Source organism: Entelurus aequoreus, linkage group LG18 (assembly GCF_033978785.1).
Source record: "Entelurus aequoreus isolate RoL-2023_Sb linkage group LG18, RoL_Eaeq_v1.1, whole genome shotgun sequence".
NCBI lineage: Eukaryota > Metazoa > Chordata > Actinopteri > Syngnathiformes > Syngnathidae > Entelurus > Entelurus aequoreus.
Window position 1 is genome coordinate 29,448,063 of NC_084748.1, and position 23,856 is coordinate 29,471,918.

Below are 23,856 nucleotides of genomic sequence, written 5' to 3' on the forward strand. Positions count from 1 at the left end.
TGTCCTTGCTGACATTCAAGAGTCCAGCTGGTTGACATTTTTCTTCATGTTTTGGCATCACTTCCTGCATCAGTCTTGCCAAATAGGAAATGACACATTATCATACTAGAAGCTTAAAGTATGGCATTTTTAGTAAAATGATAATAAATAACGCTGCTCAGTGCCAGCTGCTAAAGTGAAAAAAATATATATATATACATAAATCCCCATATTATGGAGGGTTAAATGGGACAATATTTTATTAAATACATCTTGAAATAATTATTTAAATGTGTCATTAATTAATTAAATCATTAAATAATGAAATCAATAATCAATTAAATCATAAAATGATGTAGTCCATAATTATGTAAATTATTAAATAATTAAATTTTACATGAAATAAATTAATGACACTTTTAATAACACATTTATGTATTTAATTATGATTATAAATAATTAATCACTCGCTTAAGTAATTATTTCAAGATTTATTTATTTAATTTTGTCCCATTTGGCCCTTTATACACAAGTTCAGGAAAGACTTTAAAAAAATCATTAAATCATGATATAATAAAATCGTGAAATAATTAGATCATGAAAAAATTAATTACATCATGAAATCAATAATTAATCAAATATTGAAATAATTATTTAAATTATTAAATAATTAAAATGTATTTTTACGTGAAATAAATTAATGATCCATTAATAACATGTTTTTACATTTAATTTCAATTACAATAAGTCAATGACACATTTAAGTTAATATTTAAAGATGTACTTATTTATGTATTTCACTTTGTCCTATTTGGCCCTCCAACAATTAAATAAATCATAAAATAATCAATGAAATATTTAACTAATTAATCAAAAAAATCATTAAACTAATTACATCATGAAATCAATAAGTATTTAAATATTGAAATCATTATTTAAATGATTAAAGAACTAAATGTAATTTTACATGAAATGATAATGCCACATATATTAATGTCATTATTTAAAAATGTGTTTTTTATTCAATGATGTCCTATTTGAAACCATGATATACATCATTATATAATTAATTACATGGTGAAATAATCAATTAAATTATTAAATAATTGAACGAATTTTTATACTGAGGAAATTGATGACACATTTGTGTTGTTGATTCCCATCTTTAATTAATGAATGACGCATTGAAGTTTATGTTGTCCCATTTGTCCGTCCATCGGGGACTGTATAGCATAACAGCGCCCCCTGGTGGCTGGGAAGCAGCACGTAACACCGTGTCCTGATTGCTAATAATTATGTATCGAAGAGCTCATTATCTCATATTATGGGATGTTGGGTATATTATACAGAGAGTGGCTCAAATTGTCCCTGGTCAATAACTTATAGTCAGTGGTTGTCAAAGAGGCTAAACGTATGGTAGTGGGAGCTCATTATCAGCTTTATTAGGATTAAATAAACCTTCCAAACATGATTTGCACATTTAAATGAAAACATAAAATGACTATAAGTCGCAGCAGCAGCAGCAGCGACGGGTGGGCGAGCAACCCCACCTCACACAAACAAAAGAGTCGGACCTATTTTACTGTGACACAAACGAGAGTGCTGGTGTCTGGCTCCCCCTAGTGGACAACTACAGGGAAGTACACGGTCGACATGATTGTACGTCATAAGAATGTTCCTTCAAAGGCACAGAAGAATACAAAACATTCAACTCTGCTGCTGGCAAAAAGCAGACGAAGAAGTGGAAAAGTTATCACTTCGCAGCTTGACAAGTCAACAAAAACTGTCAAACATTGATGAAAAACACAAATGTCAACTAATAAACACCTCCGAGTTATATTGTGAAAACTAATGACAAAGACTCAAAAGATTAACTTTCAAATGTTTTATTCTTTAGGAAAGGAATATTAGAGCCACATTGAAATGGAATAATTATACTTCAAGAGTTCAGTGGAAATACTATGACCATCAAATTGTTTTAAAAAGTAAAATGATAATATTACAATTCCTTTCTTAACCAGATGTTGTAATATCATAACAATAGGAGAATGAAAGTGTCATTTTGCGATGAAAATGTTCTTTATATTGAGACAACATCATCATTATTATATAAAGACAGGAAGAAATCATAATTTTATGGTTGATCATTTGAAATCATAAAATTACCAGCAAGCGTAGCAATATTAATTACCACAAAAAAAACTCTAAACATCATGAATATAGTAGAACACGTTTAAAAAAATTGCAAAAGTAAAACTTTTAATCTTGCAATAACAAATCTGAATATTGAGAAAGACATATTTTTGCATGAATACAAACTGACTTTTTATTGGTTATATTAGCATTTTTTTTCTTGAAAAGAAATATAACACTCTTGACATTATAGTCAAAAAAATGTAAGACTATAATTTTACATTTCCATGTGGCCCTAATACTTATTTAAAACAAGAAGAAGCCTATTGTGTAGTTTAATGTGACCCATGTATTCCCCTTAATATAATAATCATTTTAAAAAAAACCTATTACTAATATTTTTGTGGCATTATTATTTTCTTTTTCTGAAATTAATCTACTAAATCTATTTATTCTATACTTGGTACACTTAGATTTTTAATAATGATTACTATTATGATACATAATACAATTAAATATCCATGTTTTTAGAAATATTACACAATTTTTACAGTTTTGTCACTTTTAAAAACCTAGTAGGATCTTTCAGTTAAGGCTGGGCTGACGGTGAAATAATGACATGTTATTTTATTGTGCTCTTCATGTATAGGATATTAATATTGGGAGACTTTTAATCAATGAATTAGTCATTTAAAGGTTGAATAACCCTTTTGAAGTGATGTATCTGAACAAAACACTGACATCTTAGTTTTGTGTTATAGCTGACAATATGTAAATAATACATATTTGTTATTGTGCCTATGGCCAATAAAAGGGCCACACTTTGGATACTATAGCTTACTGTATCTATGACATATTGCACATGACATGAAAGTAAAGAAGCGCTAACAGTGTCAGTTTCATAAATGGGAAATTGTTCTGCTGCTACTTTGCATGATTTGGCACATGACTGTTCTAAGTAAGGCAAAGCGTCCCCCCGCCCCCGACCAAGCAGCGACTATAAAGTAGACTTTTTTTTAATGCTTCCTACAGAACACGCGTCACACGTCACATGACCCTGTCTACCTTTCCGGAGCAGCTGGGACAGTTTTGGACTAAGAAAAAGGTGCAGGTACTTGGAGCCGTCGCCTCAGTTGGCTTCGTAGGTGGCGAGCAGCGCGGCATCCACGGGCTCCATGCAGGAGGGGCAGGTGAAGGAGCGCATGAGCCAGGCGTCGATGCAGTCTGTGTGGTAGATGTGGAGGCAGGGCAAGAACCGGATGGGGTCCCCGTACTCGAAGTCCATCATGCAGATCACACACCTGCGGGAGACAGAAAGAACGAGTGCTCAGTGATAAATGAAGTGTGGCCTTCGCTCTGATAGACGCCACATCGCCAATGAATAAATAAACGCTTGACCCTAAATAAACACCTTTTATTTTCCTCTCAGGAAATAAATAATGCACTTTTATTGCCTGATACCACACATACAAAAGCTGGTCAAAGATCCTTTATATAACAGGACCAACTGTGACAATGCTGAGTCAAAGATTGTCTATAGGAGATAAGGGCTTGGCTGTTTTCAAGTACTTTCTGCAAAACTGCAGTCAAAGACAATCAATAAGAGAAGGGCGTTGCTGTTTTAGAGATCTATTGGAGCAACGCCACACAAAGATCCTCACTGTGTGAAGACTGCTGTTTTTGAGGATTGACAGCAAAAAGTGTCAGTCAAAGATTGTCTATATGACAGGAGTGCTTTGCTGTTTTTAAGATCCTAGTCCTACTGCAACAACTCAGGGTGTCCAAAAAAAATAATCTAATTTTGATTGAATCGCGATCCTTATTTGTAAAGATGCTTAATCGATTAAAAAAAATAAACATCAGTTTAAAAAATATATATATATTTTTAAATCTGTCCTAATAATCAAGCAAATTGTTGATGTAGATGATCATATCTGCTGTACAGATTTACTTTAGAAAATAGAAGTGTGGGATACTTCTCTTGTTGCCTCATTTGTGTTTGACTTTATTGAATGTTTGGGTAGCATTTTGTTAAACAAAATCAGTTTTATTTTAAGTTATATAAAAATCATCAGTGCTGTTTGTCTATTTTAAGGAGGAATGTAGATAATCATAGAACTGGCACCTAATGTTAATGAAAAAGTATTGATTTTGTATCGAGAATCGATTCTGAATGGAGTCGTGTGGTGCCCAAAGATTCACAGCTCTAAAAACAACACTACTAAAATATATGACACAGGTGTCTTTTAGTGTTTTTAAGGACCTACAGCAAAAATTGCTAGTCACATGTCAGGAGTGCTTTGCTGTTTCTAAGGACCTCCTGTGACAATGATGGTCAAATATAACCTAAATGACAGGACAGTTTTGCTGTTTTCGATAACATAAGCAACATTTGTTGGTCTAAGATTGTCTATATGAGAGGAGTGTTTTGCTGTTTTTAAGAAACTTCTGCAACAACGCTATACAAAGATAGTTTAAATGACAGGATAGGTAAACTAAGAACCTACTGCAACAGCATTGTTAAAAGATCATCTCGGTATGACGGGAATGCTTTGCTGTTTTTAAAGGCCTACTGAAATGATTTTTTTAAATTTAAACGGGGATAGCAGATCCATTCTATGTGTCATACTTGATCATTTCGCGATATTGCCATATTTTTGCTGAAAGGATTTAGTATAGAACAACGACGATAAGGTTCGCAACTTTTGGTCTCTGATAAAAAAAAGCCTTGCCCCTACCGGAAGTAGCGTGACGACACCGGAAGAAGGACTGCTCACATTTTCCTATTGTTTACACCAGCAGCGAGAGAGATTCGGACCGAGAAAGCGACGATTACCCCATTAATTTGAGCGAGGATGAAAGATTCGTGGATGAGGTACGTGAAAGTGAAGGACTAGCGTGCAGTGCAGAACGTATCTTTTTTCGCTCTGACCGTAACTTAGGTACAAGGGTTCATTGGAATCCACACTCTCTCCTTTTTCTATTGTGGATCACAGATTTGTATTTTAAACCACCTCGGATACTATATCCTCTTGAAAATGAGAGTCGAGAACACGAAATGGACATTCACAGTGACTTTTATCTCCACGACAATACATCGGTGAAGCTCTTTAGCTACTGAGCTAACGTGATAGCATCGGGCTTTACTGCATATAGAAACAAAACAAATAAGTCCCTGACTGGAAGGATAGACAGAAGATCAACAATACTACCAAACTCTGGACATGTAAATACACGGTTAATGCTTTCCAGCTTGGCGAAGCTTAGCAATGCTGTTGCTAATGACGCCATTGAAGCTAACTTAGCTACGGAACCTCGACAGAGCTATGCTAAAAACCTTAGCTCTGCACCTACGCCAGCCAGCTCTCATCTGCTCATCACGACCCGTGCTCACCTGCGTTCCAGCGATCGACGGTACGACGAAGGACTTCACCCGATCACCGATGCGGTTGGCGGCCCGGAGACGGAGGAAGTCAAGGTGAGGTCGTTCGGCTAGCGCGTCTGCTATCCTCAAAGTCCTCCTGGTTGTGTTGCTGTAGTCCGCCGCTAATACACCGATCCCACCTACAGCTTTCTTCTTTGCAGTCTCCATTGTTCATTAAACAAATTGCAAAAGATTCACCAACACAGATGAAAACAGAGCTTTTTTGTATTGGATTCAATGGGTCCGAATACTTCCGTATCAACCGTTGACGTCACGCGCATACGTCATCATATCTAGACGTTTTCAACCGGAAGTGTGGCGGGAAATTTAAAATTGCACTTTATTAGTTAACCCGGCCTTATTGGCATGTGTTGCAATGTTAAGATTTCATCATTGATATATAAACTATCAGACTGCGTGGTCGGTAGTAGTGGGTTTCAGTAGGCCTTTAAGGAATGTAAGTCAGAGATTGTCTATACGTCAGGCGTGTTTTGCTGTTTTAGAGATCCATTGCAGCAACATCAGTCAAAGATCCTTAATGAGTGAAGACTGCTGTTAATGAGGACAGCAACAATTGCAATTAAAAGATTGTCTATGTGACAGGGGTGTTTTGCTGTTTCTAGGGAGCTATTGCAACAACACTACAAACAGATGACAGGAGTGCTTTGCAGTTTTCAAGGACCTACTGCAATACTTGCTCATCAAAGATGCTCTTTATGATGAACATGCTTGCTGTTTTTAAGGACATACAGCACCAATTATTGAATGCATTATTATTCGTGTGTTCGTTACGTCTCATCTAGATTGCTGTAACATATTATTTTGGGGTCTCCCTATGTCTAGCATTAAAAGATTACAGTTGGTACAAAATGTGGTGGCTGCTAGACTTTTGACAAGAAGAAGAAAGTTTGATCATATTACGCCTATACTGGCTCACCTGCACTGGCTTCCTGTGCACTTAAGATGCAACATTAAGGTTTCACTACTCATGTATAAAATATTAAACAGTCTGCAGGCTGCAGCTTATCTTGCTGATTGTATTGTCCCGGGCAGAAATCTGTGTTCTAAGAACTCCCACTTATTAGTGATTCCCAGAGCCCAAAAAAAAGTCAGCGGGCTATAGAGTGTTTTCTATTTGGGCTCCAGTACTCTGGAATGCCCTTCCGGTAACAGTTAGAGATGCTACCTCAGTAGAAGCATTTAAGTCCCATCTTAAAACTCATTTGTATACTCTAGCCTTTAGATAGACCCTTTTTTAGACCAGTTGATCTGCCGTCTCTCCTTTCTGCTCTGCCTCCCTTTTATGCGCAGAGAGGTTATCAGGTGGCCACAGAGGATACGCTAGCTGTTCCAAGTTGGGACCCGGGGTGGACCACTCCTCCTTCTCAATTGTGCCCATTGGTTTGAGTTTTTTCTTGCCCTGATGTGGAATCAGGGATTATTTTGTGTGATCAGAGCCGAGGATGACGTTGTGGTGTGTACAGCCCTTTGAGGCATTTTTTGATTAAGGGCTATATAGATAAACTTTGATTGATTGGTTGATTGATTGATACCACTACTCAGAGATCCACTATATGACATGAGTGCTTAGATTTTTTTTTTAATGACCTGCTGTGAAAATGATGGTCAAAGATCATCTAAATGACAGGGGCGCTCTGCTGTTTTTAAGAACCGAAGGCAGAATTTGCAAGTCAAAGATAGTCTATATCAAAGGAGTGCTTGGCTGTTTTTAGGGAGTGATTGCAACATCAAGGCAAGGCAAGTTTATTTATAGAGCACAATTCGTACATTAGGCAATTCAAAGTGCTTTACATTACTGTTGCATAAAATTACAAGAAGGCGAATAAAATCATGAATAAAAATAAAATTATGTAACTTAATTTGTCTTTAATACGAAAGCTATTTTTGACACTGTATTTATGTAACTGATTTTTTTGCGTTGGAATTTTCTTAACTTAATTTTTTTTTTACATCAAATTATGCAAGTTCACAGAAAAAAAAATCAGTAGCAAAATTCAGTGTATACAATTCAGTGCATAAAATTCAGTGCATAAAAATTCAGTGTGTTAATATTCAGTGCAGAAAAACTTGTTGCTTCAAAACACAAGACCCACTTTGGGTAAATTGAGACTGATGCAATCGGTCCTGTCTCAGAACCAGCCAATGAGGTGTCAAGTTTGAGGTCACGTGACACATGCCTTGCAAAGCATAAAAAAGGCAGTTACCTGGGCTACCTGGTGATGATACAACATAATCAACATTTCATTGTGGCTTGTTGGATATGTCCAGACCAGCGGTCACCAACCTTTTTGAAACCAAGGGCTACTTCTTGGGTACTGATTAATGCGAAGGGCTACCAGTTAGATACACACTTAAATAAATTGCCAGAAGTAGCCAATTTGCTCAATTTACCTTTAACTCTGTTATTATTAATAATTAATTATATTTATTAAGGCTGAAACGACGCGTCGACGTAGTCGACGTCATCGGTTACGTAAATACGTCGACGCCGTTTTTGTGCGTCGACGCGTCGCATAATGACGTCACACTACCGTCATGGCGAAGCGCAAAGCAGACGATCAAAGAAGACGATGCGAGCGGTGCGAGCGAGGGGGGAAAAGCATGCCAAAAGTGTGGGAGTATTTTAATAAACGGCCTAATAATGTTGTTGTATGCACACTGTGTCGAGCGGAAGTGGCCTATCATAGCAGCACAACGGCTATGAACGAACATTTGAAAAGAAAACCATCAACTAGTCAATCGTCCGCGCGAGCATACGTTGTCATCATTACACAAAAACATGAATGTGTCATTTGTATCTGCTAGGGGTGTAACGGTACGTGTTTTGTATTGAACCGTTTCGGTACGGGGCTTTCGGTTCGGTACGGGGGTGTCCCGAACGAGTTTCTAAGCTAAAGCTAAAGTCTTAACAAGCTGCTTCGCTCCGTCTGCCTCTGTCTCAGCACGCAGCATTGTCCCACCCACACAACCATCTGATTGGTACACACGCAGCATTGTCCCACCCACACAACCATCTGATTGGTACACACGCAGCATTATCAGCCAATCAGCAGTGTGTATTCAGAGCGCATGTAGTCAGCGCTTCAGGGTGGAGCAGATAGGTGTTTAGCAGGTGAGCATCAGGCAGCGGACTCTCCCCAAATGATAATAAACACCTCCCAGTCAACTACTAGTAACATCACTATGAGCCCGTTGACCTTCTAGAAACTTAAACTGCAGCTCAGCTTGCTCGCAATCCTGGCTTGAGGTGAAGGCTAATTAGCTCTCAGTTCCAGCCACATCGACCCCTTCTGAGCGCCTATTTTCAGCTGCTGGGAATATTGTAAACAAGAAAAGAACCAAAGCATGTAGATATGCTAACCTTTCTTCATTACAACTGTTAGTCACTCACTGGAATGAGTAGAATTGGTTATTGTGTACTGTGTTGGACTGGATGTTTATTTTGCACATTTTAAAAGCAATATTTAATGTTTACAGTGCTCCAGAATATTTAGATTGGCACTTTTTTGTATTGGATGTTTATCTTTATTTTTGCACATTTTAGCAAATAAGCAATACTTTCACTTTTGTTGAAATGTTTACACTGTTGTTACAGAATATTTCGTTTTGCACTTTTTTGTATTGGATGTTTATCTTTATTTTTGCACATTTTAAAGCAAAATAAGCAATACTTTTACTTTTGAAATGCTTATACTATTGCAGAATATTAAGATTTGCACTGGATGTTGACTTTTATATTTGCACATTAAAAAGCAAATAAGCTACTTTTAATTTTGTTAAATGTTAAAAGTTTTAAATGTTTACATTGTTACAGAATATTTAGTCATGTTGTTGTCAATGTTGACTGAGTGGCCATACTTCTTTTTTTTTGTAAATAAAAGCCATGCCTTTTGAAAAAACGGGCCTACATTTCTTTTTTCATCTTCATTTTGAATAAAAAAATAATCGGCAAAAGGAAAAAATAATCTATAGATTAATCGAAAAAATAATCTATAGATTAACCGATTAATCGAAAAAATAATCTATAGATTAATCGATAGAAAAATAATCGTTAGCTGCAGCCTTAATATTTATCTTTGTGGAAACACTGATCATCTTAATGATTTCTCACAATAAATATACATAGAAACAGATAAATATCAATATGCAACACTTTATTTTTATATTTTCTCTAAGTGCACATTTTTCAAATGGAACATTTTCAAATGATCACTTCTAAGACAGTCTTGTGAAATCACAATATCCCATTTTAACTAGCTAGCCACTAACATTTTTTAACAAATCATGAATTACTTTGCACCATGTTTGTACAAATAATAACTCATGTAAAATACAAAAGTAAACTCTCAAATTTTTAAATCATGTCACACTTTGAACTGGACACCAAATCTGTTATCTGTTTCTTTGTCAGTTAGTGGGAAGCCTGGCATTGCATGCTGTTAACTAGTGTGTTGTACTCTGGTGTGTAACTTGACACTGCAACTCTGAGTGAGTCTTGCAGATGTGCATCAGTGAGGCGTGTTCTGTGTTTGTTCTTGATGAAGTTCATGTCAGAAAAGGCTGATTCACAAAGATAAGATTTTTCCTCATTGTTTGCGGAACCTTCTTAATCTTTTGGACATATTTTCACAGCAATCTGGCCTTAAGCTTAATTATGATAAATGTAAAATGTTAAGGATCGGAAATCTAAAGGGAACGTCCTTTCGAATGGAATGCAAAGTGCCTGTTTTGTGGACAGATGGACCAGTTAACATACTTGGTGTCCCAGAAAATCTGGAAGATCTAGGCTCAGTAAATTATGATAATCGACTAAGAAAGCTGGACAAAATTATGCAATTATGGAAAGGGAAATCCCTAACCTTGTATGGTAAAATGTCTATTGCCAACTTGTTAATTATTCCTCAATTTATTTATTTGTTTTTGTCATTACCAGCTCCATCACAAAACTTTTTTAAGATTTATGAGCGGAGGGTCTTCGATTTTGTCTGGAACGGCAAACCAGAAAAGATTAAAAGAAAGGTTTTGTACAAAGAGTATGAATATGGGGGCCTGAAACTTCTCAACCTTGAAGCTATGTGTCTGTCTTTAAAAGCATCAATTGTTCCAAAGATGTATTTAAACATTGAGTGGTACACAAATGTCCTGTTGGACAAAAAACATGTACTGTATCAAAAGAAATTGTATCCTTTTTTACAAGTGATCCCCTCCCAGAGAGTCTGCTGGGAAACATGGCGGGGTTCATAAAGGAAACAATCCACTCACAGTGGTGTTTTCAATTTTATGTGCCAGAAAAAAGAGACGATATTTTGCAGCAGTTAATATGGATGAACTCTAATATTGTAATAGAGGGAAAGCCTTTCTTTTGGAAAAATATGTTTGAAAGAGGAATCATTTTTGTCAATGATATTATCAATGAGAATGGTAAAATTATGAAGTATGATGAATTTAGAGCTATGTATGGTGATGCTTGCTCAAGCTTTTCATTTTATCAACTAACTGGAGTAATTGGGAAAAGATGGAAACAAATAATTAATTATGGAACTCCTAAATTATTAGTTTGTAAACCTCTAATAAGAAATTCTAGTTGGCAAAAAGGAACTAAAATAAATAGAAAAATAAATAATTTTTATTTAATAAAGAAATCTTTGAAGGCTGCCTCATACAACACAAATGGAAAATGGGAGGACTTTTTTGACTGCCCGTTGCCATGGGATGCCATATTCAAACTAATCTATAAAACCACTATCGATGTGCAAAATCGTTATTTTCAAATTAAAATTATTTATAACTTCTTACCCACAGGGAAAATGTTAAAATTATGGAATATGACAGAGTCAGATGATTGCCGATTTTGTTGTGAGGAGCCTGAATCCACCCTGCATTTGTTTTGGTATTGTCATATTGTGTCTTTGTTTTGGGTGGAAGTTGAAAAAATGTGTTTAAGGATTGGTTTGTTTATGAAGCTTGATGTGGTTTCTGTTATTTTAGGAGAGTTCATTGACAATCATGATTTAGTCAATTTAATTATAGTACTCTGTAAAATGTTTATTTTTAAGGCCAAAAACAGATATTCACTTAGTATTACTTTCTTTAAAACATTTATTCAGTATTTTCTAACTTTAGAAAGTTACATGGTTGAAAACGATAATGATGCCAAAAAACATTAAAAAAAAGATGAGAAGTCCTCAAAGGCTTATTTTGAAAGTATAATTATGTTTATAGATTATATGATATCTGTTGTTGTGTTCCCTAATTTGAGTGACCTGGACATAATCTGGACTGTACATAAATGCTTATTTTGAAAATGTAATTTTGTTTATAAATTATATGCAATCTGTTGTGTTCCCTAATTTTTTTCTGTGTACATGAATGAAGGTGTGTGTTGCTGAGTCCGACTTGGACATTATCTGGACTGGGCCTGGTTTAAAAAACCCTTTAAACAAATCAAATTTCATTGACAACCTGGTCTGTTGAAGATAAGGCCCTTTTTAAAAAAAAATAAATAAAATAAGATAAATAAATAAAAAACATTTTCTTGGATAAAAAAGAAAGTAAAACAATATACAAATAATTACATAAAAAATAGTAATTAATGAAAATGTTAGTGGACCAGCAGCCTATACAATCATGTGTGCTTCAGGGACTGTGTCCCTTGCAGATGTGTTGTCTATGTTGTGGGAACCAGAATATTGGTAGCAGAAAGAAATAACCCCTTTTGTGTGAGTGGGTGTGGATGAGTGTGCATGGGGGAGGTTGTTTGGGTTGATGCACTGATTGAAAGTGTATCTTGTGTTTTTTCTATGTAGATTTAATTTTTAAAATAAAAAAAAATAAAAAAATTTTCATCTGGTCCTTACGGGCGACCTGGTTCGTTGGTGACCCCTGGTCCAGACTATAGAAATGATTCCAATGGTTACAATCTTCACATTTGAGTGACATACTATGGTAACCATAGGAACTACGTTACAGTAGCTCCATGCAGCTGAGGCAAGAAGCAGAGTGGGCCGGGTTTGTTTACAGAGTAGCAAGCCTGACGCCACGTGTCAAACAGGCAGATTTCTACAACAAAGTTCTGCAGAAAAGGGATATTATATCGAATATGTGGTTGCTTTTTTACCTTTTGCGTTTATGTTTCGCCAGGTTTGTTGCATCTTAGTTATTCTGGCTCGATTAATAAAGATTTCAATTAAGGAGGAGGTCTGGGAAGTAGAGGAAATATTCTTATATTCTCAATATTCAGTGTTTTATTGTTCATAGTTAATATTGTAAATCCCACATGCTGTATTTTCATGTACATTCTGAGTGTCTTATTCAGTAAAAAAACTAAAATTCTATTCCGTTTTTGAGACGTTCTGTTATAACGTTTTTAGTACCAGTCATTATTTGGTGTGTGTTTCTACCATTGTGTTATCAGTTTTTATCCTTTTTTGCAGAATCTTGGCATTTTTTCAAAAGGTACCCAAGCACATACAGCAGAATAAATGGCATGGCCGCATGTAGCGCTGCATTACTTGCCTCTTTGAAAGAGCCGTGTCACATAACTTTAAACTTGACACTCCATTGGCTGGTTCTAACACAGGATCGATTGCTTCAGTCTTAATTTACCCGAAGTGGGTCTTGCGTTTTGAAGCAGCACATTTTTCTGCACTGAATTTTTATACCTTATATTTTACAACACAGAATTTGTAAAGTTCGGATAATGTAATTGTTAGAATAATTGTATCTAAGTTATCACAAAACTTTGTGTGTCAATGAGTTCCCGGCGAGAAGACAAAAGCTGTCTTTGATCCCACCAAGAAGAAGGCTTGTAAAACTCCACTGTGTAGGATGGGAAGCGACATGAAGGTGTTCTGTTCCTTTGATGTATTGTAATCAACAGAAAGATGTTGTCTTGACCCGAGATCTACAAAGCGAAGAGGAAGCAGGACCTGACTCCCCTCCAGGGACCTTTTTTTTTAACTGTTTTACGACCTTTTCTTAGAACTGTTGTAATCAAAGGCGATGGCTGTTTATGACCTCCGTCCCTTAGAAACAGCTGTTGCCATGTAATCAGGGAAAGTCCAAATAAAAGAGGAGGTGTACAATCTTTCGTCAGAGCGTGGTGAGACTTTACAAAGAGTACAGTCCGGACGTCTCTCCTCAATTGAGCCAAATTTTAATTCGGTCTCTGTTTAATTCCTTGCTTCTTGTCTTGTTTAATAGATGTCATCAGTGTTTGAACATGACAGTAATAAAGACACAATTCAACCTCTATAAGAAATGATCATGAAAATAATCATGAATGAATCTAATTAAAATCAAAGAGTGTAGAAAAAGTACCGTCGTCGGCAACGTTAAATAAAAGTGTTTTCAGCCTGGATTTGAACATAAAAGAGAATAAGGAACTAATTTTAATATTGTGTTGATATTGTTGAACTGTCAATAGCACTCAGCATACATTTTTTTTAAAAATGTGCAGTTAATAAATGTGATCGGTGTCAGTATTGGTATCGGTCAGTCGATCTCACTCATGGATGATCAGTATCGGAATGGGCGGCATAAAACTCTGATCAGAACATCTCGAGCTGTAGTGAACTATTTCCACAACTCACTCTTTCACTTTGCGGTCGGAAGGGTCAGAGCCCGGGTCAAAGATGCCCCTGGGCAGGTGGTGGATGAGGCCGATACGCTGGGCGATGCGGATCTGCTCTTCCTCGGTCAGCTGACTGGCGGGACGGCTCTCTCCTGGGGTGGGATGGTACACCGGCACAGGCTGAGGGCGCGCCTGGAAAAGATGTATTCATTGGATTATATAAAGTTCATCATTGTGGCTGTTGTAATATTTATTGAATAATAGAAATGGGGCGCGCGCGAGCGAATCATTTCTTTTGAATGGCTCTTTTAAGTGCATGATGAGTACCGCTTCACAGTTGCGAGCCGTTTACACCAGGTAGATAGTGACATCCCTGTCAAAGGATGGGGATATGGAACCATATGTTGGAATGTTTACAATTAAAACACAACAAACATAAAAATACAGTTAACATTTCAGAATAATTCCTAACAATAGTGTAATAATAATCCCTGGTTTATCGCTGTTAATTGGTTCCGGACATGACCGCGATAAATGCAATTGCGCAAATTAAGAATCATAAATAAAAATCAGTTTCATAGCTAGAGCAATGCAAACAATACATTTTTCAACATTATGAGAGCCCTGTAGACATGAAATAACACCCTTTAGTCACCTTTACACTCTTTTAATCCATGATAGTAATGCTGTCTGAGGCTGAGCTAGGGCTAGGCCGATAAAACAATATCAATATATCTCAATAGACATGTAATCGATATCAATAAAAAATTAGATTTATTTATAAGTAAATATATATAATTTTTTTCGTTTGTCGGAAGAAACCGGAAAGAACGAAGCATGGTTGTTTGCCTGAACAAAGGCACTTGCAGTCTGGTAAACTAGCAGGAAGGCTAACAGGAAGGTTAGCAGAAAGGCTAGCAGGAAATGATCAGTGAGCAATGGGAGGGACACGCTTAACAACCATTCGCATAACAGTATCAACTATCATGTTGGGTTGTGCAGTCTTGCTGTGTCGCTGTTTATTCTCTGCACGGAGTGAGAAGAGAAATTAAAAATTGTCAATAAAACAGGAAAATTCATCTTGACAGTATGGCAGTTTTTGGATCTTTTTTTAAAAAACAAACCATAGTCCTTCGCGATACTCATCTTTTTTTTCAACCCTCGTAACAAATGTGCTACTTTAAAGTCCTTCCTGAAAACTTTCAGTTTTGGTTGATTTTGGCCGTGCCAGTGGACCAAAGCGGTAGTGTTTTGCCTGAAGGAAGACCACATTTCCCATGAGGACGAGCGCATATGGCATGGGTGTCGAACTCTGGCTCGTGTAATTTCACTTGGCCCTTGAGACGATATCAAATTAACACTAAAGCTGGCCCGCCGATTATATATTGCAGCGGTGCCGCGGTAACACCGCATTCACCGCTAATTCTAATACTTGTCAACCCTCCCGGGAGTCTTCCAAACTTCGCCACCCCTCCCGGAAATCGTCACGTCTGCTTTTCATCCAGTCCAACGAGTGCTGGCCCAGTCACATAACATGTGCGGCTTCTGCACGCACACACAATTGAATGCAACTCATACTTCATCAACAGCAATACAGATTACACTGAGGGTAGCCAAATAAAAAACTTTAACACTGTTAGAAATATACGCCACACTGTGAATCCACACCAAACAAGAATGACAAACACATTTCGGGAGAACATCCGCACCGTAACACAACATAAACACAACAGAACAAATACCCAGAACCCTTTGCAGCACTAACTCTTCCGGGACGCTACAAGGTGTGTGTGTGTGGGGGGGAGGTTTGGTGGTAGCGGGGGTGTATTTTTTAGCGTCCCGGAAGAGTTAGTGCTGCAAAGGATATTTCTAACAGTGTTAAAGTTTTTTATACTGGCACCCTCAGTGTAACCTGTATCGCTGTTGATGAAGTATGCGTTGCATTCACTCGTGTGTGCGTACAGAAGCCGCACATGTCTTGTGACTGGGTCTGACCGATGTTAGAATGGATGAAAAGCGGACGTGACGATAGCTAGTTGAGTATGTTAAAGGCAGTGCATTGAAGGCACGCCCCCAAGACTGTGGTCCGGGTGGACGAGATATAATGACTGATGAACACCTTTGTTCGATAATGAAGGTTGCCTCAGCTCAAAGCCTGAGCCCCGACATTAATGAACTAGCATCCAAGAAAAGATGCCAGGTATCTGGTTTGGGCACATCAGATTAGATCAGTGTGTTGCAAACCGAGCAGTTTAAAGTCCTGAATGGTTGGTTTATTCATTGTTATTTTATTTTCAAATGTATTAGCCTGTGGAAAAAGTTAATGTTGATATTTACCTCAGAAGGCTGCAAATAGAAAAGAGGCATTCAATTTTTATTTAAATTGTATTTGATATGCCATTGATATTTTTTTTATTATTATTATTATTATTATTTGAAACTCGATTTTGCATGTCACTATAAAATTATAGAAGCCTTGCTTGTTCAATATTCACTGCAAAACTTGTTTGGGTCCCTATTAAAAGATTAATTTGTTCAACCTTGGCCCGCGGCTTTGTTCAGTTTTAAATTTTGGCCCACTCTGTATTTGAGTTTGACACCCCTGGCCTATGGCGTCAAACTGACATGATAATACCACAATAATTCAGTATTACTGATCTTTCCACAGTAGGAACCTACATATTTTACTCAAACTTTATATTTGCGGTTTGCAGTCATCGCATTGCTTTTTCTTTATACACTGCTTTTGAGTTTGTTGCGTGGCTGGTCGTGTCAGTGTGGAACTGCCAACTATCAAACTATTGCTACTATGCACATTTCCGATAGCTAACATTAGAATTATCATTTTGATTTGAGCATGGAAAGTTACTTACAAGTCCAGCAGGAACAGATCCAAGGCAGCATCAGTCGGAAATCCCTAATCATCTTTGAGCTCACGCCAGCGAGTGAAAGCAAGGCCAATGTTGATCCTTAACTGTCCTTTTATCCGGGTATTCTCCCTTTTTCTTATTTTTTTCTCCTGAGGCAAAACGTTTTGTTTCTTTAGTTGTTTTACAGCTTCTGCCAGGATAGCAGTAATTGCACGAAGGCGATCTCTTTCTTCTTCTATTAGTTTTTTGGTGGCACGCAGGCGTTCACTTCGACTTCCGTCTTTTTAACGAATGGGGAAAGAGGGAGTGATGTATGCTATAAAGCAAGCCAGTACATTTGCAGTTTTTTTGTGTGGCAGGGTTCCCTCCTCAAAGTTGCTAAGTGCCAGTAAAAGCGACACAGACCCCCTCAGGCCATGCCAGAGGTATCATTCCAAATGTTATAAAAATATTTTATGAAGGTTGAAAAGTTACTTAGTGCTGCTTTAAAATAATAGTTTGGTCCAGTAATATTTAAATAATAGATACTGCATAAAATACATTAATGTTCATACTTAAATAAGAATAACAGACCAAATTAAATGTTACAATGTCATTTAACTTCCTGGCAGTAAACCTGCAAACAATTGTTCTTCTCAGGTTTTTCTATGTTAATATTTTCAACTTTGCATTATTTTGTTACACTTTCTTAAGCATTTCTTACATATTCCTTATTTTTGCACCTTAATTTAAAGAGGTTATTGTTAAGTATTGACTGTGATTTTAGAATTTTAATTGACATTGATTGAGTATTTTTCATGGTTGTGTTGACATTCATTTTCCTTTCTGCCTTGATGGCTGAGGGGATCATAATCAGAGGAAGGTTACATTTCAAATACAAAATTTTAACATTTAGTAATTTTTTTTCCTGGTCCATATTTTGTATAGGTCATAAAAAATATCAGTAATTAGCGATATTGACCAATTTAAAAAAACGTATATTGTGATACAGTTTTCAGCCATATTGCCCAGCCCAAGGCTGAGCCAATCAGTGGCCCTGATACTGAACAGCGCGCTCTGGTTGGTTTGGTCTCATCTAGTGGCCAATACTACAAAACCAGGGTTTCCCCATAATGTGTTTGATTGTAGCGGTGCACCACGGCAGTATATTAGCCGTCAGACCTTAAAAGTTAGGTTTTTTTAATGTGAAAACAAAATAAAGTAATATGTGGTGTAGCGTCCAGAAACATACAAAGTCGGACGCTCTTTTTAGTTTTTAATGCCAATATTATGCTAACAACGGGCCAAATTCCAACAAGTATTTCCTCCGCAGTGTTGCCGTCAACGCACTTTTTGTGTCTTTTTACGCATTGAAATCAGAAAGGATGCGCATTTCCTAAGTGCAAGTGAGTTTTTTTTAGTTTTTTCACCGACCCTGCTTTCTCTGGGTCAAAACTCCAGTTTGCTTGTTTGTTTGTTTTTATCGATTATCGCTTTCCGCCGGTGTTTTGTTTTGTTTATTGTGACGGTGCACTCTTATCATGCTGTCACTTGAGGACCGGCACGTCTCTCTCTCTGGCCAGGAGAGCGAGGACGCACCTGCGTGCTGACAGCGGGAGCAAGCGCGCTGTCACAAAGACAATGTCAGTGTCGTGACTTGGAGAAGATAACCGGGTCAAATTCCGTCCCCGTTTATTGCATTTTTATTGGTGGTTATAATGTTGACTAATAAAACAAAGCTGTTTTTTTTTCTTAAAACTGTCATTGCTCAAAACATAATATTGAATCAAAATCAATGTTTTTATGAATGATTGACCTATCCAAGGCTCCGATTACTTAGCTGCATCTAAGCCATACATCACCAAGTCCAATGCAAAGCGTGGGATGCAGTGGTGTAAAGCACGTCGCCACTGGACTCTAGAGCAGTGGAGACACCTTCTCTGGAGTGATGAATCATGCTTTTCCATCTGGCAATCTGATGGACTAGTCTGTGTTTGGAGGTTGCCAGGAGAACAGTACATTTCAGACTGCATTGTGCAGAGTGTGAAATTTGGTGGAGGGGGAATTATGTTGTTTTTTATGATTTGGGCTTGGCCCCTTAGTTCCAGTGAAAGGAACTTTGAATGCTCCAGGATACCAAAACATTTTGGACAATTCCATGCTCCCAACCTTGTGGGAACAGTTTGGAGCGGGCACCTTCCTCTTACAACATGACTGTGCACCAGTGCACAAAGCAAGGTCCATAAAGACATGCAGTGTTTCCCACACATTCATTTATTTGTGGCGGCCCGCCACAAATAAAATTTAAAAAAAAATAAAAATTGTTTATAGTTGATGTAGATGCCCATATAGGCTGTTCAGATTTACTTTACAAAAGAGAAGTGTAGGATACTTCTCTTGTTGCCTTATTTGTATTTAACCACTACTGTTTTCTGTTTATTTGTTACTGACTGTGGCAGGACACCTCTGCCTCTGTTTCACTTTATGTTGCTGGTAAATAATATGGTTGTAGTAGTAGGCTAAAGTTAAATTATTTAGTATGCACTAATTAAAGGGACAGAGCTTTAAGAGACATTTTAGCTTTTATATTTTATAAGATATATTTTTTTATTTTATTTTTTATATTAATAAATATATTTCAGTGAATAACTTATTGTTCAAATCTGTATATAAATATGTACATAAAGTGTTGTAATTATATTGTAAAATGGATGGATGGATGGACGTTTAAAACAAAACTGTTATTATTAATTAGTAAGTATACATTTTTTGAGCCTTTTTAGAGAAAATCATATTATTGTAGTACATTATGCAAATCACTCGATGATGTCATGGTGACCACGCCCATAACCACGCCCCCGCCGCCACAGGTATCTTGGAAGTTTATGGGAAACACTGGACATGGATGACAGAGTCTGGTGTGGATTAACTTGACTGGCCTGCACAGAGTCCTGACCTGAACCCGATAGAACACCTTTGGGATGAATTAGAATGGAGACTGAGAGCCAGGCCTTTTCGACCAACATCAGTGTGTGACCTCACCAATGCGCTTTTGGAAGAATGGTGGAAAATTCCAATAAACACACTCCGCAACCTTGTGGACAGCCTTTCCAGAAGAGTTGAAGCTGTAATAGCTGCAAAAAGTGGACCGACATCATATTGAACCCTATGAGTTAGGAATTGATTGATTGATTGATTGAAACTTTTATATTAGTAGATTGCACAGGACAGTACATATTCCATACAATTGACCACTAAATGGTAACACCCGAATAAGTTTTTCAATTTTTTTATGTCGGGGTTAATCAATTCATGGTACAAATATATACTATCAGCATAATACAGTCATCACACAAGTTAATCATCAGAGTATATGAATGGGATGGCACTTCAAGGTTATATGTGAGTCAAGGCAGGTGGCCAAAAACTTTTGGCAATATAGTGTATCTGGCAATCTAAGGTAAACCCTGAATACTTCCGTCCATTTTCTACCGCTTGTTCCTCTCTATAATACTATAATATCTTTACTTCATTTAAAAAAGTTAAAGTACCAATGATTGTCACACACACACTAGGTGTGGCGAAATTATTCTCTGCATTTGACCCATCACCCTTGATCACCCCCTGGGAGGTGAGGGGAGCAGTGAGCAGCAGCGGTGGCCGCGCCCGGGAATCATTTTTGGTGATTTAACCCCCAATTCCAACCTTATCCATTTTTATGCTCGGAAATGCTGAATTCATGGCAAAAATGTAAAACGTTCTTAAAAACCCTAAAAGCTGCAATATTTGAAGAGATTGCTTCCTAGATGAAAAAAAAACAGTTTTAAAATAAAAAATACAAGCCTGTCTTTTGAAAGAAACAGCTCAAGTGCTGGCTCCCAGCAAAGAGTAAATGAAACCAAATTTCTAGGTACAATGATTGCTGGTGGTGTGCCTCCAGATTTCTTCAATAAAAAAAGTGTGCCTTGGCTCAAAAAAGGTTGAAAAACACTGGAATAGAGAAACTGGAAATTGTGATGTATCATGTTGTATGCATGCATGTTCCAAATAAACTCAAACTCAAAGCCTTCGCACACTCCATTGAACAATGTGTTATTTACTGGGATGGTGATATCCACTGAACAATATGTTTATTATCTTTTTCGCAAGATTGATTGAAATAGAAGTTAATAACGGAGGTTGTAATCGGAGTTTGGAGGGGAGTACTAGTAGTTGATCGTGTTACCTGGTAGGGTGGCGGCGGCTCCCCGGGCAAGCTTCCACCCTCCGACTCGTTGAGCGGCGACAGGTCGTCTTCTCCTGGTGCAAACAGACAGTTCCCCATTGAAGTGGAGGCAGCATGAAGAAGGACACCACTAACTGTACTCCTGCTAGCTGGCGTCGTCTTTCTTCCGCGGAGGAAGACAACAACCACGGCGTCGACCGACTACACCTTCCGCAATGTTAATGTGAAAAAGACACACATGAAGACATAGCTAGTGACACATTTAAACTGCTCCACCAACTTGTTTTGCCGTCCTGATTCTTGTGTGTTTACAAAATGTAGACCGGAAGTTCTCGTCTGGGCGTTTTGAGCCACTTCCGCGTTAGACACTCCTCGCTTCTAAAAATACACTTTTTGGGTGGCAATTTACAGCTTTTACATTCCATGATTTATAGTAATTTAACTTCCAAAATATAAAATTATATCCAAGAAAAACGGAGATTTAGAATCGTAGATGATATCGACTGAAGTTATAAATGAACGACAATTTATAAACAAATGTACATATATGTGTTTTTCTTATGTGTTATGTCGAGTATATATCATATGCGTGTACAGTGAATTCACAGTACGCAAATCAACATAAATAGTAAAGCGTCCTTTTGTTTTGAAGGAGTCTAAACCGGAAATATCAATTATACTCTTGTTGGAAGCAAACGATCACGTACAACTCCACTTGATTTTTTTCATAATTACTTCTTTATTTTTTTAAATTTTGGTTATAATACTATATGTATTTTCCTCGCAATTTTTTTTTCAAACAAGACCATTGCAGAAAAACTGGCAAAAATATTTGTGAGTCGTACTTAGGGGTTAATTAATTAAGAAAAAGTATGCATATCCATCCATCCATCAGTTTCTACCGCTTATTCCCTTCGGGGTCGCGGGGGGCGCTGGAGCCTATCTCAGCTACAATCGGGCGGAAGGCGGCGTACACTCGCAGGGCCAACACAGATAGACAGACAACATTCACACTCACATTCACACACTAGGGCCAATTTTTTTAGTGTTGCCAATCAACCTATCCCCAGGTGCATGTCTTTGGAGGTGGGAGGAAGTCGGAGTACCCGGAGGGAACCCACGCAGTCACGGGGAGAACATGCAAACTCCACACAGAAAGATCCCGAGCCCGGGATTGAACTCAGCACCTTCGGATTGTGAGGCAGACGCACTAACCCCTCACCCACCGTGCTGCATGTATATATATATTTTTCATATACAGTGTATATGAAAAATATACACTGTACACCGGATCCGGCCCGCCAGCGTCCAAAATCAGGCCCGTGGGAAGTCCCAAGTATAAATAAAATAATAAATAAATAAAAAATAAACAAAAAAATTCTGTCTTTTCTTATCCACTTTGTACCGCTCACGGTGTCTTCTAGCCGCTCAGGCAAATCATATTGTCTAAAAATGCATTTTCTCATCGATAACGTGACATCATCGCGCGCGTGGAAAGTGGGCTATATATATATATATATATATATATATATATATATATATATATATATATATATATATAAATATATATAAATATATATATATATATATATATATATATATATATATATATATATATATATATATATATATATATATATATATATATATATATATATATATATATATACACAGCCCGGCCCCCGGCCAAATTGTTTTAACCCGATGCGGCCCCCGAGTCAAAACGTTTGGGGACCCCTGATATACACCTTTTGGATGTCATGTTTTTAATACTTCATGCAACTTCATTAGTCAGCATTCCGGAACAAGTTAAATCTTTCCAAAAATCAGACTCTTGACCAAGATATTTTGTAATATATATAATTTTGTTTTTGACTGTTACTGTATTTTTTTAAATCTGTTTTTATACCCTCTATATTTATGATCTTTAAGGCATTTCTTCATTAGATATTTTAAACAGTTCAACAATGCACCTACCTTCTCCAGAGTACACTTGACTTCTCTTGTTGTCTTCAAATGACTAAATCATCAAATCAAAACTGAAATTGTGTTGGCACAACCATAAAAGTGAAGTTGTTATGTATAGTAGCGAGGGATGGGTACCTTTTCACATTTCAGTCGATACAGTACCAATTTCCGGTGCCTTGGAATCGATACCGATACAGTTTTTGCACAAATGTGTCCCATAAATGTAATTTGTTTTAAAATCTCAAATGTATTTATTTAATGTTTAACAGTGAGCTGTGCTGTCCAGTTGTTACCTTGTTTTCTTACACTTTTGAGTCTCATTTGTAAATATTATATAGTAGACTTTTCATGCTGTTGCAATTCCAATACATTAGAGGGCAGTAGTGTATAGGATGTTGCCTTAATCAGCCATTAGGTTGAATTTGTCTTTTGTTAAGCCTACACAATGTTTATACTGTACATATTGTGCTTTTTACATATCAGCTGATTGTAACGTGCATCTTATTTTCAAATTTTGGAGGTGTTGGTATCGCCATGTAAAAGTGCTTGTTTCCTGGCCAAATGCTTGGATGCCGAGTCTGCAACCAAACGTGACATCATGTGCAAAAAAAAAAAAAAAAAGGTATGGAACTACATGGTACCGTTTGATTTTATGCGAATCGGTACCCAGAAGTAGCGACACATT

General features: G+C 37.1%; 1 protein-coding gene across 1 annotated transcript; it reads right to left on the reverse strand.

The window, feature by feature from the left end:
- Positions 1–1,393: 1,393 nt before the first annotated feature.
- rnf11a (ring finger protein 11a) lies at positions 1,394–21,543 on the reverse strand. The gene is made up of 3 exons (XM_062026890.1): positions 21,204–21,543; positions 14,149–14,321; positions 1,394–3,413 (listed from the first exon to the last, which is right to left on the reverse strand). Exons 1-3 carry the CDS (start codon positions 21,300–21,302, stop codon positions 3,242–3,244), a joined length of 444 nt encoding a protein of 147 aa, XP_061882874.1. The 5' UTR covers positions 21,303–21,543; the 3' UTR covers positions 1,394–3,241.
- Positions 21,544–23,856: the final 2,313 nt, after the last annotated feature.

Bases quoted from the DNA above. Each gene is read 5' to 3' on its own strand.
- rnf11a (XM_062026890.1), bottom strand. From the start codon at position 21,302: ATGGGGAACTGTCTGTTTGCACCAGGAGAAGACGACCTGTCGCCGCTC. The intron at 14,322-21,203 runs GTAACACGATCA...CATCTTTTCCAG, and splicing joins AGCCGCCGCCACCCTACCAG to GCGCGCCCTCAGCCTGTGCC. The intron at 3,414-14,148 runs GTGAGTTGTGGA...TGTCTCCCGCAG, and splicing joins TCCGACCGCAAAGTGAAAGA to GTGTGTGATCTGCATGATGG.